The sequence below is a fragment of the Terrapene carolina genome, unplaced genomic scaffold (genome assembly GCF_002925995.2).
Source record: "Terrapene carolina triunguis isolate 2854851 unplaced genomic scaffold, T_m_triunguis-2.0 Scaffold1018, whole genome shotgun sequence".
Taxonomy (NCBI): domain Eukaryota; kingdom Metazoa; phylum Chordata; order Testudines; family Emydidae; genus Terrapene; species Terrapene triunguis.
This window is the reverse complement of record NW_020665369.1, coordinates 794,905-809,886: the sequence shown is the minus strand read 5'-3', so window position 1 is coordinate 809,886 and position 14,982 is coordinate 794,905. Positions and strand designations below refer to the sequence as shown.

Sequence of the window (14,982 nt, the reverse complement as noted above, 5' to 3'; positions counted from 1 at the left end):
CCCCCCCCAAGATTTGAAAGTATCTTGTCTCCTTATTGGTCCTTCGGGTCAGGTGTCAGCCAGGTTACCCGAGCCTCTTAACCCTTTACAGGTAAAAGGATTTTGAGTCTCTGGCTAGGAGGGATTCCATAGCACTGTACACAGGAGAGCTGCCACCCTTCCCTTTATAGTTATGACAGCTGCTCTCCTACTTCCTTTCTTCCCTATGCCTGGAGGAAAGTTAATGGGCCATTTGGGGAGGAACTTATCTACAGGAACTCCTCACTTAAAGTCCTTCCGGTTAACGTTGTTTCCTTTTTACGTTGCTGATCAATTAGAGAACATGCTCGTTTAAAGTTGCGCAATGCTCCCTTATAACGTTGTTTGGCAGCCGCCTGCTTTGTCCACTGCTTGCAGAAAGAGCTAGTGATGGGGGCTTGGAACGAGGGTGGACAGGCCCCCCATCAGCTCCCCGCTCCCCTGAGTTCCCTGTGCGACAGCCGCCGAGCAGGCTATCAATTGCCGGCAGTTCAGCTGTCCCTCCCCACACTGCCGTGTGTTGCTCCTGCCCTCTGCCTTGGAGCTGCTCCCGGGAGCCTCCTGCTTGCTGTGCATGGCGGGGGGGGGGGGAAGGGGGACTAATGTCAGGGTGTCCCCCTCCCCTCTGCCCCCCTCTTGCCCCATCTCCATAGAGCAGAGGGGGGACACAACAGGGCTCAGGACGGAGGGAGCTTTCTGGCAGCAGCTGCTGTTTCAACTTGCTGATCTACTTAAAAAGGCAAAAAGAACAGGAGTACTTGTGGCACCTTAGAGACTAACAAATTTATTAGAGCATAAGCTTTCGTGGGCTACAACCCACAAGTACTCCTGTTCTTTTTGCGGATACAGACTAACACGGCTGCTACTCTGAAACCTGTTAAAAAGGCAATGTACTTACGGGAGGTCAGGATACTTGAAGGGGCAATGCACATCTCTCTCTCTCACAATCATCATTGCTGTGTACAGTTTTGTTTGTTTAAAACTTATACTCTGTGTGTGTGTGTGTGTGTGTGTGTGTGTCTATATATATATATACATAGTCTTTTGTCTGGTGAAAAAAAATTTCCATGGAACCTAACCCCTCTTATTTACATTAATTCTTATGGGGAAATTGGATTCACTTAACATCATTTCGCTTAAAGTCGCATTTTTCAGGAACATAACTACAACGTTAAGCAAGGAGTTACTGTATTGTCTGTAAAGGTCCGCGCACACTGATGGCAGTGAAGAGTACAGTGATGACATCACATACCACGTGCTGATACATGTCATGACATCACCACTGAATCATTTGTTCCCTGGCACAAAAATCAGTAGTTCCCGGTTCTGATTTTCATTATTTAGTGTTATATCCTATGTAGAGCCTCTAAGCATGTTGTCAAAGGATGTTACTATGTTCTCGCCTGACAAAAGCACTGGTGTTGTACCACAGCCCCAAGTTTTCTGCTGCACAATCACACTATTACCAACCCCAGGCACTGAAAAAGCAGGAGTTAGACACCAAAAATCTGTTCTCTTCGCTTTCGTGATTGATGAGCCTCTCAAGCGTGCCTGGGTCCTGTTTTCAAGCTTGTCTCCATACCCCTGCAGGCTGGGCTTGTATTATAAATGAAAACTCACAGTCTCATCTCAACCGCTCGTCCCCACGAGCTGGGACATTAACCACAAATAAATAAATAAATATTGTGACACTGCGGCGATAAAATTACACCCAGCTCCTTGGGTTGCTATGGAGATAAGCGCGAGCCACACCGGAAATGTCCCGTTCTGAAACTCTCCCCGGAGAATCGAGCGGCTCCTCTTTTGCGCTAGCCGCGGGGTCGGGGCCGGAACTGTGAGCTGGGACGTGAGTTCCAGCCGGGCCCTATTCGGTGTCTCACTCACTCATTCTTCCCTCCCCCCCCGCGCCGTTACCGGGGTAACGGAGTCGTTGGAGAAGCGAGGAGCCCAGGGGCAAGATGGTGAGGGACAGGGCGGGGAGGGGGTCGCCGCTTGTGGGACCCAGGAGCGGGGAGGTCTGACGCCCCCCAGCGCCTCCCCGCTCTCACCCGGTCTCCCCTCTTCTTTCTGCCCCCTCCAGATGCTCTCCCGGGCCAAGCCGGCCGTGGGGGGCGCCCCGCCGCAGGGTGACAAACGGAAGAAGAAAGGCAAGAAAGTCCCGCAGCTGGAGGAGCTGCTGGCCCAGAGGGACTTCACCGGCGCCATCGCCCTGCTGGAGGTAACGGGGGAGGGGGGCTCGGCCTACGGGGCTCTGCGCTCCCGCAGCTAACGAGCTAACTCCGGCAGTCTCCCAGACAACGGGGGTGCGAGTGGGAGGGGCCGCAGGTCACCGGGTCCACATTCCCCCGTCAGTGCAGGATTGGTGCCCAGAGCACAGCCCCCGGGGCCTTGCCCAAACCCTTCTCCCAATGACTGGGGTGATGAGGCTCCTTCTGGCAGACTGTTCCCAATTGCAGCAGAGCTCCCTGTTTGGAAAAAGTTCTAGCTGTTTCAACTAATTTGTCTTTTCTGTTCTTTCTCACACCCTAGATATGCCCCCTGCACCCGCCTGAATAATCACTTGCCCTCCTTTACGTTTACAGCTTTAAAATATTTGTATAGCGACTATGTGACTGGATAGAAACTGCCTGTCCTTGAAAATGGGATATTGACACTGCCTGACTTCCGTGTCCAGGGTTGTCAAGCCAGCAGAAATCATCCTAATATTAATTTTATAAATGAATTTGTTTCACATGAGACAATCCGACAAAATTTGTCAGCTGGTGTCATTTTTGCATCCCTTTTTCTTTGAAGTTTAAACGGCATGTGGGGGAACAAGATGAGGACACCGACCTTTGGATTGGATACTGTGCCTTTCACCTGGGGGACTACAAGAGAGCATTGGAGGTGAGATGAAGAAATTCTGCTTCCTGCTGGAGAGAATCAGGATGTTGTCCTAAAGTGGTGGCACCAGGCAGGAGAGAGAGTTTTTGGTGGTGCGGAAGAAATGGGCCAGGCCATTTGTGTATAAATCCAGCAGCAATAGAGCAAACTATACAGAAAAGCAGTGTGGATTAGGGAAATAGGAGTTTCTACACTGAAACAGTCTATTAGTCCAGCATCCTAGTTAATCTTTGCCCCAAAGCCTAAATTGTCCTTTTCTTAATTTCATGACAGTTGTTCTAACATTCTTTTCCCTACTTGGTGTGTACACCTTCAGAAAATAATATGTGGAAAGTTATTTTTGAGCTGGGTAGAACCTTGTTATGTGTTGAGTTAAAACCTTGTTGCGATTGATGGGTATGAATACACTCTTCAGTTAATTTATCCTTACAGTTATGCTAACCACAGCTCCCCACCTAAAAGTAAAGGGTTATGTGAACCCACCGAACAGGTTTGGACTGTATGGGCATGGCGTGTGTGTGTGTGCGTGCACTAAATATTGTTTTTGGTGGGGGTTGGGGGCACACATGCACAGGACCAGAGAGACACAGAGACTACCTGGAAAAATCCAAGCAAAAGCCTATAACCAAATGAGACCCCGAGAGAAACTTAGAGAGAGGTTCTGGGATGCTGGCTGAAAAGAAGCTTGGACCTGTAAGCTAAGAAACTCCTCTTTTTGCCTTTGGTTAATCCTGTACACCTCTACCCCGATATAATGCGGCCCGATATAACATGAATTCGGATATAACGCGGTAAAGTAGTGCAGTGCTCTGGTGGGGCGGGGCTACGCACTCCGGCGGATCAAAGCAAGTTCGATATAACGCGGTTTCACCTATAACGCTGTAGGATTTTTTGGCTCCCGAGGACAGCGTTATATCAGGGTAGAGGTGTATTTGGAAAAGCAGGACTTTGATGCAATCTTGTTCATTTACAAGGAATGTACACAGGAATTGTGAGATTCCATCTTCAATACTTCCAGCAGGAACATCCCCAGGGCCCTGAACTTTGAATACCCATTCAGGTCAAAAAGAGACAACACAATCATATCCCCACCTTCGTTATTTAGCCAAGCGGTAGTATTACATATTTAATTCTTTTAAATCTTTTTTTCTCGGTCCCTCTAGCCCCTTAATTGATATGAATTTTCTGACGTCTGCATAAAACCTTCCTTTTACCCCAAAGAGTTGTCAAGGTTATTAGAAAATATGTTTATTCAAATAATCTATAGATTATCAAGTTGCTTGCATCATATAGTGCCTATTGTACTCCATTTGGGTAAGAAGGTGCCTCTGTGGGATTCTGCCTTCTCCCCACTATCATCCCCATGACCCTTCTGCCTCTCCCGCTGTGAAATAGAATTTGCTTCCAGTCCTGGATCACTGAGCCCATACTCTGTTCTCAGGTGTGCCCACACATCACTCTCTCTTGACATCTAGCAAAACCTAAGACTGCTTCTCTTGACTATCTTGCCTTGTGCCATTCTGAAACGAGCCTTCACAGCCTATTAATTTGTTGCTATACCCTCCCATTTTCACACCTCCCTTTAGCCCTGGGAAAAATACTAAAGTGAATTCATAGAATTAGGGATCACAGGGGAAAAAACATCCCTCCATAGTTTTAGAGAATTATGCTGTGAAACTATGATGATTTTTTTCCCTTATAGAATTAGATGGAGATTTTTGCTCACATGTACAGGGTTAAATGGGTTTCCAGACTTGGGTTGGAATCATAGAATATCAGGTTTGGAAGGGACCTCAGACAGTCATCTAGTCCAACCCCCTGCTCAAAGCAGGACCAATCCCCAACTAAATCATCCCAGCCAGGGCTTTGTCAAGCGTGACCTTAAAAACATCTAAGGAAGGAGATTCCACCACCTCCCTAGGTAACCCATTCCAGTGCTTCACCACCCTCCTAGTGAAAAAGTTTTTCCTAATATCCAACCTAAACCTCCCCCACTGCAACTTGAGACCATTACTCCTTGTTCTGTCATCTGGTACCACTGAGAACAGTCTAGATCCATCCTCTTTGGAACTGCTTTTTAGGTAGTTGAAAGTAGCTATCAAATCCCCCCTCATTCTTCTCTTCTGCAGACTAAATAATCCCAGTTCCCTCAGCCTCTCCTCATAAGTCATATGCTCCAGCCCCCTAATCATTTTTGTTGCCCTCCGCTGGACTCTCCAATTTTTCCACATCCTTGTAGTGTGGGGCCCAAAACTGGACACAGTACTCCAGATGAGGCCTCACCAATGCCGAATAGAGGGGTATGATCACGTCGCTCGATCTGCTGGCAATGCTCCTACCTATACAGCCCAAAATGCCGTTAGCCTTCTTGACAACAAGGGCACACTGTTGACTCGTATCCAGCTTCTCGTCCACTGTAACCCCTAGGTCCTTTTCTGCAGAACTGCTGCCTAGCCACTCGGTCCCTAGTCTGTAGCAGTGCCTGGGATTCTTCCGTCCTAAGTTCAGGACTCTGCACTTGTCCTTGTTGAACCTCATCCGATTTCTTTTGGCACAATCCTCTAATTTGTCTAGTCCCTCTGTATCCTATCCCTACCCTCCAGCTTATCTACCACTCCTCCCAGTTTAGTGTCATCTGCAAACTTGCTGAGGGTGCAATCCACACCATCCTCCAGATCATTAGTGAAGATATTGAACAAAACTGACCCTTGGGGAACTCCGCTTGATACCGGCTGCTAACTAGACATGGAGCCATTGATCACTACCCCTTGAGCCCTATGATCTAGCAAGCTTTCTATCCACCTTATAGTCTATTCATCCAGCCCATATTTCTTTAACTTGCTGGCAAGAATACTGTGGGAGACCATGTCAAAAGCTTTGCTCAAATCAAGGAATAACACGTCCACTGCTTTCCCCTCATCCACAGTCAGTTATCGCATCATAGAAGGCAATTAGGTTAGTCAGGCATGACTTGCCCTTGGTGAATCCATGCTGACTGTTCCTGATCACTTTCCTCTCCTCTAAGTGCTTCAAAATTGATTCCTTGAGGACCTGCCCCATGATTTTGCCAGGGATTGAGGTGAGGCTGACTGGCCTGTAGTTCCCCGGAGATGGAATATCCCTTCCCAACCAGCCCTGAATATGTCTGCAAGATTTTTGAGGATATTTCATTTTACCCTTATTCTGGAACAATGGGCAGGGGACAGAAGTTAGGAGCAGGTTGAAATATCTCACTCGGTTAATTCTCTTCTCTACAATTGCCAGGGATGCTTGGAATTGGTAGACCTCAACCTTTTCCATCACCATAAATATTGGAATTGGGTAGGCTAAAGGGCATGAGTTGGCAGTAATGAAACTTTCTTTAGTTGCATCTGGTAATATCTGCTTGTGGAGATGGAGAGACATTCCATAAAAAAAAATTGTTAAGTTTATCCTGTTGCATTGAATACTTTGTAGGGGCTTACATTACTAGAAGGAAATCCAGGATGGATTTTAAATTTTTAACACTCTCTTGGATGCAAGAGTAAAAGAGGACCTAACACATCAGTAAATAAAATAATCCAGTCTGTCTAAATCTGTTTCACCACCAGGCGGTGATATTGATTCAGGTCTTTAAAAAGTGCCAGTATTTGTATTCACCTCTTCTGCTGTCTGCTAATAGAGGCATTAGGAGCTGGTCTGTGTGTATACACATATACATATACACGCGGACCAGCTTTTAACTTAAAATGTAAAGTGGCTTGGAATTTTTTTTATGCACATGTAGAGAAGTCTCAATTTTTTTCACTGAGTATCTCTCCATCCCCACAAGCAGATAGTTTCCAGATGTAACTAAAGAAGATTTCAGTGATTTTTTTTATCCTCACAGCTGTCTTTCACAAGGCACAGAGTTGCTTGATATTTAAAAAAAAAAAAATAAGAAAATTAATCTGTTAAAGGCGCTGAGCATAATGTGTTTGTTCTACACAAATGACTGATGAAATTAAATGGTTTACATGGCAACATTCAAGCATATGGAATGAACATAAATGTAGAAGGAAGTTAGAGGTGAGGTATTACATATCCAGTACCTTTGCATAACTGTGGCTGATTACTTTAAAATCTTAAATTTGGACCCCGTGTCCAACAGTGGTGTTGTAATACTTAATGTGCATTTACTTTATTTATTTTTGCTATTATGGAATTCCTGATACTGTCTTTTTATGTCCATATTTTAGTCTGTGCAAAACCACGACTTACAGTTATTTAAAAAGGTATATACTGGAATCTACAACAGATGAGTTCCATTATCGAGTGGGGTTTCCTGGCAGATATGATGTCACCAGAACAGTGCATGCTATGGTGTGACATGGAATAGGGAACTTTAAAGGGTCAGAAAAGATTAGAAAAAAGTTGTTTGTGCTGATGTCCCTTTTACCCTTGTTATCTGGGACATAGAATATATTACATAGCCCCGCAGTTAACTTTTATACTGTTACTAGTCCCCTATTGTCCATTCTATTGACTTATTCTATAACGTGGTCAGGGAGGGACCAGTAGCACACATTCTATGTCAGAATCTAATATGAAAGAAAGGTAATAGAGTTTGAGGCCAGAAGGGACCACCAGATCATCTAGTCGGACCTCCTGTATGTCACAGGCCACCAACAGCACTCTCACACTAAACCCAACCACTGACACTAGATCAAAGTATTACAGCACAGAAGAGACCCAACTATTATGTGGCACAGGCAAATAATAGGAGGAACTGCAGTGTATGAGTGGCAGGGAAATGATTAAGTGAGATCTAGCTAGACAATCCTGGTAAGGGACCTGTAACCCTTGCTGCAGAAGAATTCCCAAGGTTCCTGCCAATCTGACCTGGGGAAAAATCCCTTCCCAAACCTGCATATGATCAGTTAGACTCAGCATGTGAGCAAGAATCTGCCAGCTATGCCAGTGAGGGAGAGAATGCTCAGTCCCACCTTAGAACACTGGCCCACCCTGTCCAGTGTTCCTCTCCATCTGTGGTCTTCTCACATCCTTCAGAGGAAGGACACAAAAGCAGGCAAGCAAATATAAACCCAGAATAGATTGGGGGATGAGGAAAATCCCTTCCTGACACCTGCAGGGGACTGACTGAAGCTCTGAAACATGAGCTTTTGGAAACATAAACTGGAAGGAGTTCTATTGGGAGGTTGTTCCAGAACCTCGCTTCTCTGATTATTAGAAACCTACTTCTAATTTCCAGCCTGAATTTGCTTATGGCCAGTTTATACCCATTTGTGCCTATGCTATCATTGTCATCTAACTTAAACATCTCTTCACCCTCCCTGGTGTTCGCTCCCCTGATATATTTATAGAGAGCAATCATATCCTCTCTCAGCCTTCTTTTTGCTAGTCTAAACAAGCCAAACTCTACCAATCTCATCTCATAAGATAGGCCCTCCATTCCCCTGATTATCCTGGTAACTGTTCTCTACACACCTGTTCCTGTTTGAATACATCTTTCTTTCGCAGGGGTGACCAGAATTGTATACAATATTCTGAAAGAGGTATTATCAGTGCCTTGTATATTGGCATTAATACTTCTCTTTCTCTACTGGAAATGCTATGCTTGTCAGGAATCAGGGTCTGCAACAGAGCTAGTCTGGAAGCAGCGCCTGCGGCAGAACCAGTCTCTGGGCAGTCTGATGAGTGCAGCTGGCCTGTAGTAGACTGCCTGAGTGGCTACACTGCCTGATTGATTGGAAAGGTCAGAAGACTGGATCTTAGGCCCAACAGTAGCAGCAATTCAGAGGCTGCTCAAAGCATTTGCCCATGGCTGTGATAGCTCCTGCCTTGTTCCAGCCCTGCTCCTGCTTTGCCTCACTCCAGATAACCCAGTTCTGACCCAGGACTTGTACTCATGGCTCCTGACTCCAGCTGTGACCTTAGGCTTGGGCACCCGGCTTCCGATTCCTGGGTATTGATTCCTGCTCTGACCACTAGGCGTGACTCCTGCTCCAACTGCCCACATCCTGGCCACTGACACAATCTGATATATCCTAGTTTTGCCAGAAGCTGAGATTGGGTGACAGGGCATGGATCATGGATCACTTGATGATAACTTGTCTGTTCATTCCCTTTGGGGCACCTGCCATTGATAATTTCAGCACAACTTGTTGCCTTCTCCCCTTTAGCCAGTTTCTTATCCATTTTACAGTTCTTGTACTAATCCCCATCTTTTGTAATTTAACTAATAATTTCCGTATGTGGTATCATGTCAGAGCTTTACTGAAGTCCAAGTATATTAGATCTGCTCCATTTCCCTTATCTAAAAATCAGTTTTCTTCTCAAAGAAGGAAAATTTGGTTAATCTGGCATGATTTGCCTTTGGTAAACCCATGTTAAATTACAGCCCCCTTCCGTTTACCTCCATGAATTTAATTATTCTTCCCTTCACAGTTTGTTCTACAGCCGTGTGTACTACTGAGGTTAGACTAACAGCTCTATAGTAGCCTGGATCACTTTTTCCCCTTTCTTAAATATAGGTACGCCACTAGCTATTCTCCAGTCATACAAAACTACCCTAAATAAATTTATTAAAAATCCTTGATTCCAGACTACTTAACTCACATGCCAGTTCTTTCAGTATTTTGAGTTGGAAATTATCCAGTCTCCTCAATTTGAGTGTATTAAGCTCTTTAAGTTTTTCTTCCACCTGTGGTAATTTGCATATCTGTACACTCTCTTTCATCAGCTGTCCTGCCTTTTGCCTGTGTTCCATTTTATCATCCATATTGAAAATGTAGGCAAAGCATTTGTTTTAGTCTTTGGACTATACCTAGATTATCTTTAATCTCCTCTCCATTCACACTGCAAAGCAGCCCAACCTCCTCCTCTTTTTAATTATATAACTAAAAAGCCTCCTTGGCAAGAGCTAATCCATCTTGACTTTTAGCAATTCTCACTTTATTACTATATTTTCTAACCTCCAAGATGTAGCCTTTTTTGCTAATCAGTCCCTTTTTGCATTACCTATAGGCTCTCTGCTTACTCCTAATAACCTTTGAAGTAATTATTCATCCTACTGGGTCTGGAGCCTTTCCCCACAAGTTTTTTTTTTCTCCCCACCCCCATTCCCCTAGCTCGGGATGCAAATTGATGATAGCTTGTGTATAGTTGATTTAAAGAAATTCAAAGCTTCCTATACATTTAAGTCAGTGATACTCAGCAGGCAGCCCATGGGCCAAATGTGACCCGCCAAGGCTTCCTATGTGGCCTGCCAGCTCACTTTAAAAAATGTTTATAATTAAATTCATGAACTGTGATGCGCTGCCAATCATCTGCCTATGACTTCCTTAGTAAGTAACTTACCGACAGTGCTTAATTTGTAATGAAAGAGGTACTGGGGCTCAGCCCCGGCAAGCCCCAGCACAAATTAAGCACTGGCTGGGTGGCTGGAGAGTGGCAGCTGCTGGCTGGGTATTAAGCTCTGAAGGCAGCGTCAATGCAAGCAGCAGCACAAAAGTATTGTGCTGCTGCTTGTGTTGTATTGTCACCCTTGCTTCTGCGCTGCCCCTGCCAACAGTGCTGCCTTCAGAGCTGGGTGGCCAGAGAGTGGCAGCTGCTGACTGGGCACCCAGCTCTGAAGGCAGCACCACCGCCAGCAGAAGAGCAGAAGTAAGGGTGGCAATAGCGGTGGCTCTGCCTTCAGAGCTGGGAGGCGAGAGAACAGTGGGTTGCTGCCCAGAGGTGCCAGGGCTATCAACTGCCAAGCCTAGAGGTGCTGTGGCTCAGCCCTGGCAAGCCCTGGTACAAATTAAGCACTGCTTACTGGATCTTAAGTTCATGTGATAGCATGGGCTGTGATTGAGCCACCCATTTTTTCATTAGTGATGGAAATGGAGTCAAAAATAAATGTGATTGGAAGTAAATGTGACAGTCGACAGTGAAAACTGAGCTTTTAACACAAACTGGACCGCAGATTTTCTTTCTGACACCTCATTTAAACACACAACATTTGTGTTTAATATGCCAAACCACTGTATCTGTCTGTAAAGTCGTTGATGTGAGGCACCACTTCGAATCAAAACACAGTCATTTCAACGTGTCCTATCCTCCCGGCAGTGTTGCAAGATGTGACAAAATTGAAAATCTGAAGTCTTCATATCACTCTTCAAATGTCATTCTCACAATATCAGTGACTGTACAGGGAAAAAATCAATGGCTGCTTCTCTTCAGATGATGTTGGTACCAGCTAAAAAGAAAAAGTCTTTCCTAGATGCCAAGTTTGTGAAGGAGTACATATTGGAAATGCTGGAGGAGCTTTTTGCCAGAAATCAAAACAAAGATGACATTGTGAACCGTGTGAAGCAAGTTCCTCTGTCTGATTCCACAGTAGTGTAAAGATTGGAGGTAATTTATGAGGCTTGTCTGTCAGAACTGTTTTCCGATTTGAAAAACATGTCTCTTGTGGTGGTTGAATCAAGCAATTTAAGTGATGCTGCCCAGCTATCGCTGTTTGTTAGATTTTATGATAGTGAAATTTTCAAGGAAGAATTTTTGTGCTTAATCAGGGCTGGCCTTACCATGAGGCGAACTGAGGCGGCCGCCTCAGGTGCCAGACTTTGGGGGGGCGCCACTAGGACCCAGAGTGTAGAAAATTGTGTCTGCTTCTGGTGCATATGTATTCTCACTGCTCTAGATGCACAGAGATGGTGGAGTGCTGTGCTGGAGGAAGGAGGGCACAAGAGACATAGCAGGCAGGCAGGAGAAAAGGTGAGAGGGAATAACAGAAAGCAGCAGGAGCTGCAGGGAGAGAGAGGAGGAGGAGCCTCTTATGTACCTCTCTAGCACCCCCAGGAGCCTGGACTGATTAACATCAGCTTCTCAGGGAGCTTCCTGTTTCCTGCTGCTTCCCTGAACCCACCTGAGGAGAACAGGCAATTGGAGTCAGTTAGGCCCTTAAGATGCTGATATCTTCCCTCACTCAGGCCCTGCTACCAGCCTGCTTATTTGTCCCCTTCATTTGAGTGTTGAGAGCCACTATAACTGGCACAGAACAGCAGTCATGAGTGAAAGAAGAAAACTCCCCTCTGGGGCCGCATTCAGAAAAAGGAAGAAAGCAAAGGAAGCTTTTCTATCTAAGCAGGAAGGAGCTCTCCTAAGATAGACACAAATGTTCACGGTGAGCCTTCCAGCCCGAGTGAGGATGTGAGTGGTGAGGAGATGCCTGAGCTTCCAGTTAGTCAGAGTGCAGGTGACCTGGCAGCTACTGCAGCATCCGTATCTCCATCTCAAATGGATGTAACCATGCACATTCTTGAAGAAAAGTGTAGATCAGAGAAGTCTGTGGTGGAGGTGCAAGAAACAGCTGCTGCTGAGTTTAGTTCCTTAAGTCTAGATGATCCAGGACTGTGGACCCACTTGAGCAGTAGCCTGAGAGACTTCCTTGTAGTGCATGGGTCACAGCAAGTGAAAAACTTCATGTTCCCCAAAGACAGTGAAAATAGAAGTTTCCATCCAACATATTACTGGCATGAAATCCCCAATGGTGACAAAGTGGAGAGGCCATGGCTTATGTACTCAAAAACCCAGAATGCTGCATACTGTGTTTGTTGCAAACTCTTCCAGTCTAATGTTCCAGCCACATTGGGTTCTACAGGAACAAAAGACTGGAAAAATCTGGCTAGAAATCTGGCATGCCATGAGAAGGCAGCAAATCACCAGAGAGCATTCCATAGGTGGAAAGAGCTTGAGATGAGACTAAGGGTATGTCTACACTTACCCGGTAGTTCGGCGGCGAGCGATCGAACTTCTGGGTTCGACTTATCGCATCTTGTCTGGACGCGATAAGTCGAACCAGGAAGTGCTCGCCGTCGACTGCGGTACTCCAGCTAGACGAGAGGAGTACCGCAGAGTCGATGGGGGAGCCTGCCTGCCGCGTGTGGACCGAGGTAAGTTCGAACTAAGGTACTTCGAACTTCAGCTACGTTATTCACGTAGCTGAAGTTGCGTACCTTAGTTCGATTTGGGGGGTTAGTGTAGACCAAGCCTAAGGTTAAAGGCCACCATAGATGATCAACATCAAGAGAAGATTGCATCAGAGTCTCTTTACTGGCAAAATGTTCTGAAAAGGCTTATTGCCATTGTGAGAATGCTTGCTACCCAAAACCTAGCACTGCGTGGCACTTCAGAACAGCTGTATGTGCCAAACAATGGAAACTTCCTTCAAATTGTGGAGCTGATGGCTGAGTTTGATGCTATATTCCAGGAGCATCTAAGAAGAGTCACCACCCAAGAAATGTACACACACCACTACCTTGGAAAAACAATTCAAAATGAGATCATACAGTTACTGGCATCAAAAGTCAAACAGAAGATTGTGGCAGATCTGAAGTCTGTTTACTCTGTTATTCTGGACTGCACACCTGACATCAGTCATACGGAACACATGCCTTTAATGGTGCGTTTTGTAACAACAACAACAGAATCTAGTGAAAATGTCTCTGCAATGGTGACTGTCAGAGAGCATTTTCTAGAATTTATTGACATTGATGATACTATAGGAGCTGGTATGACAAATGTGCTTCTTAAAAAGCTGGAAGATACGGGAATTGCGATAGCTGACATGAGAGGTCAGGGCTACGATAATGGTGCCAACATGAGAGGAAAGAACAGAGGAGTGCAAACACGGATCCAAGAGTTAAACCCTCGAGCTTTTTTTGTCCCATGCAGTTCTCATTCATTGAACTTGGCAGTCAGTGATGCAGCATCAGCTTCTAGTGAGGCTGCTGAATTTTTTAGTGCAATTCAAAGCATCTATGTATTTTTCTCTGCATCAAGTCATCGATGGCAAATTTTGAAGCAACATCTGGGAACATCCTCTCTGACACTGAAACCACTGAGTGCCACACGATGGGAAAGTCGAGTGGAGGCGATAAAGCCTATCAAATACCAAATTGGGAAGATAGATGATGCCATAGTTGCCATTATGGAGGATAATGCTATGACAGGAACTGTTCGTGGGAGAACAGTGGCAGAGGAAAATGGAATCACCAGAAACATACATAACTTCAAATTTCTGTGTGGCTTAGTGTTGTGACATGACATACTGTTTGAAATAAATGTTGTAAGCAAGAGACTCCAAGGTGTTGACCTTGATATATCTGGAGCAATAGAACAACTGGACAAAGCAAAGTCATACCTACAGCCTTACTGGTCAGATGAGGGATTTCAAAACGTTCTGAAGAGTGCACAGAAGTTGGCAGAGGAATTTCACACTGAAGCTATTTTCCCACCCATTCAAGAATACACAAGAGTCACCGAAGAAGACATTTTGATTACGAGGCACGGGATAATCCCATAAGGGACCCCAAACAACAATTCAAAGTTGAATTCTTTAACCAGGTGCTAGATTGTGCAATACAGTCAGATGAAGAACGCTTCATGCAGCTCAAGGAACACAGCAGTATATTTGGGCTGTTGTATGATATTCCAAAACTCCTCACTATACCTGAAGAAGATCTACACCAGCAATGCAGGGCACTAGAGACAGTGTTGACACATGATGACATGCGCGATATTGATGCGAGTGATTTAGGTGATGAACTGAAAGTCCTTTCAAGATACATTTCAGCAGGATCAACTCCAAAGGCTGTTCTGGAATATATGTGCACAAATAAGATGTGTACCCTCTTTCCAAATGCTTTTGTTGCTCTGCGCGTACTTCTAACACTTCCTGTAACAGTTTCCAGTGGAGAACGCAGGTTCTCCAAGCTGAAGTTAATAAAAACACATCTACGCTCCACAATGACACAGGAGAGGTTGGTCGGCAGGAAGCAGTTCAAATCTTTGCAACCAAGAAGGCAAGGAAAGCACCACTTTGATTATTCAAACAGATAAAAATGTCAGTGTTTACTATGCAGACAAGAAAAGTTACATTTGCTGTTCAGGCGTTTGAAAGTTAAGTCAAGTATCAGAGGGGTAGCCGTGTTAGTCTGGATCTGTAAAAAAGCAACAGAGTCCTGTGGCACCTTTAAGACTAACAGATGTATTGGAGCATAAGCTTTCGTGGGTGAATACCCACTTCGTCAGACACGAAGTGGGTATTCACCC

At 45.2% G+C, this 14,982-nt stretch overlaps 1 protein-coding gene across 1 annotated transcript in view; it reads left to right on the top strand.

The window, feature by feature from the left end:
- The first annotated feature begins 1,942 nt into the window (after positions 1–1,942).
- TTC26 (tetratricopeptide repeat domain 26) overlaps positions 1,943–14,982 on the top strand; it is an 87,847-nt gene continuing 74,807 nt past the window's right edge. Inside the window, exons 1-3 of the mRNA XM_026661351.2 lie at positions 1,943–1,979; positions 2,099–2,236; positions 2,812–2,904. Coding sequence (XP_026517136.1) covers positions 1,977–1,979; positions 2,099–2,236; positions 2,812–2,904 — 234 coding nt within the window. The 5' untranslated portion in view covers positions 1,943–1,976. The remainder of the gene's footprint in view (positions 1,980–2,098; positions 2,237–2,811; positions 2,905–14,982) is intronic.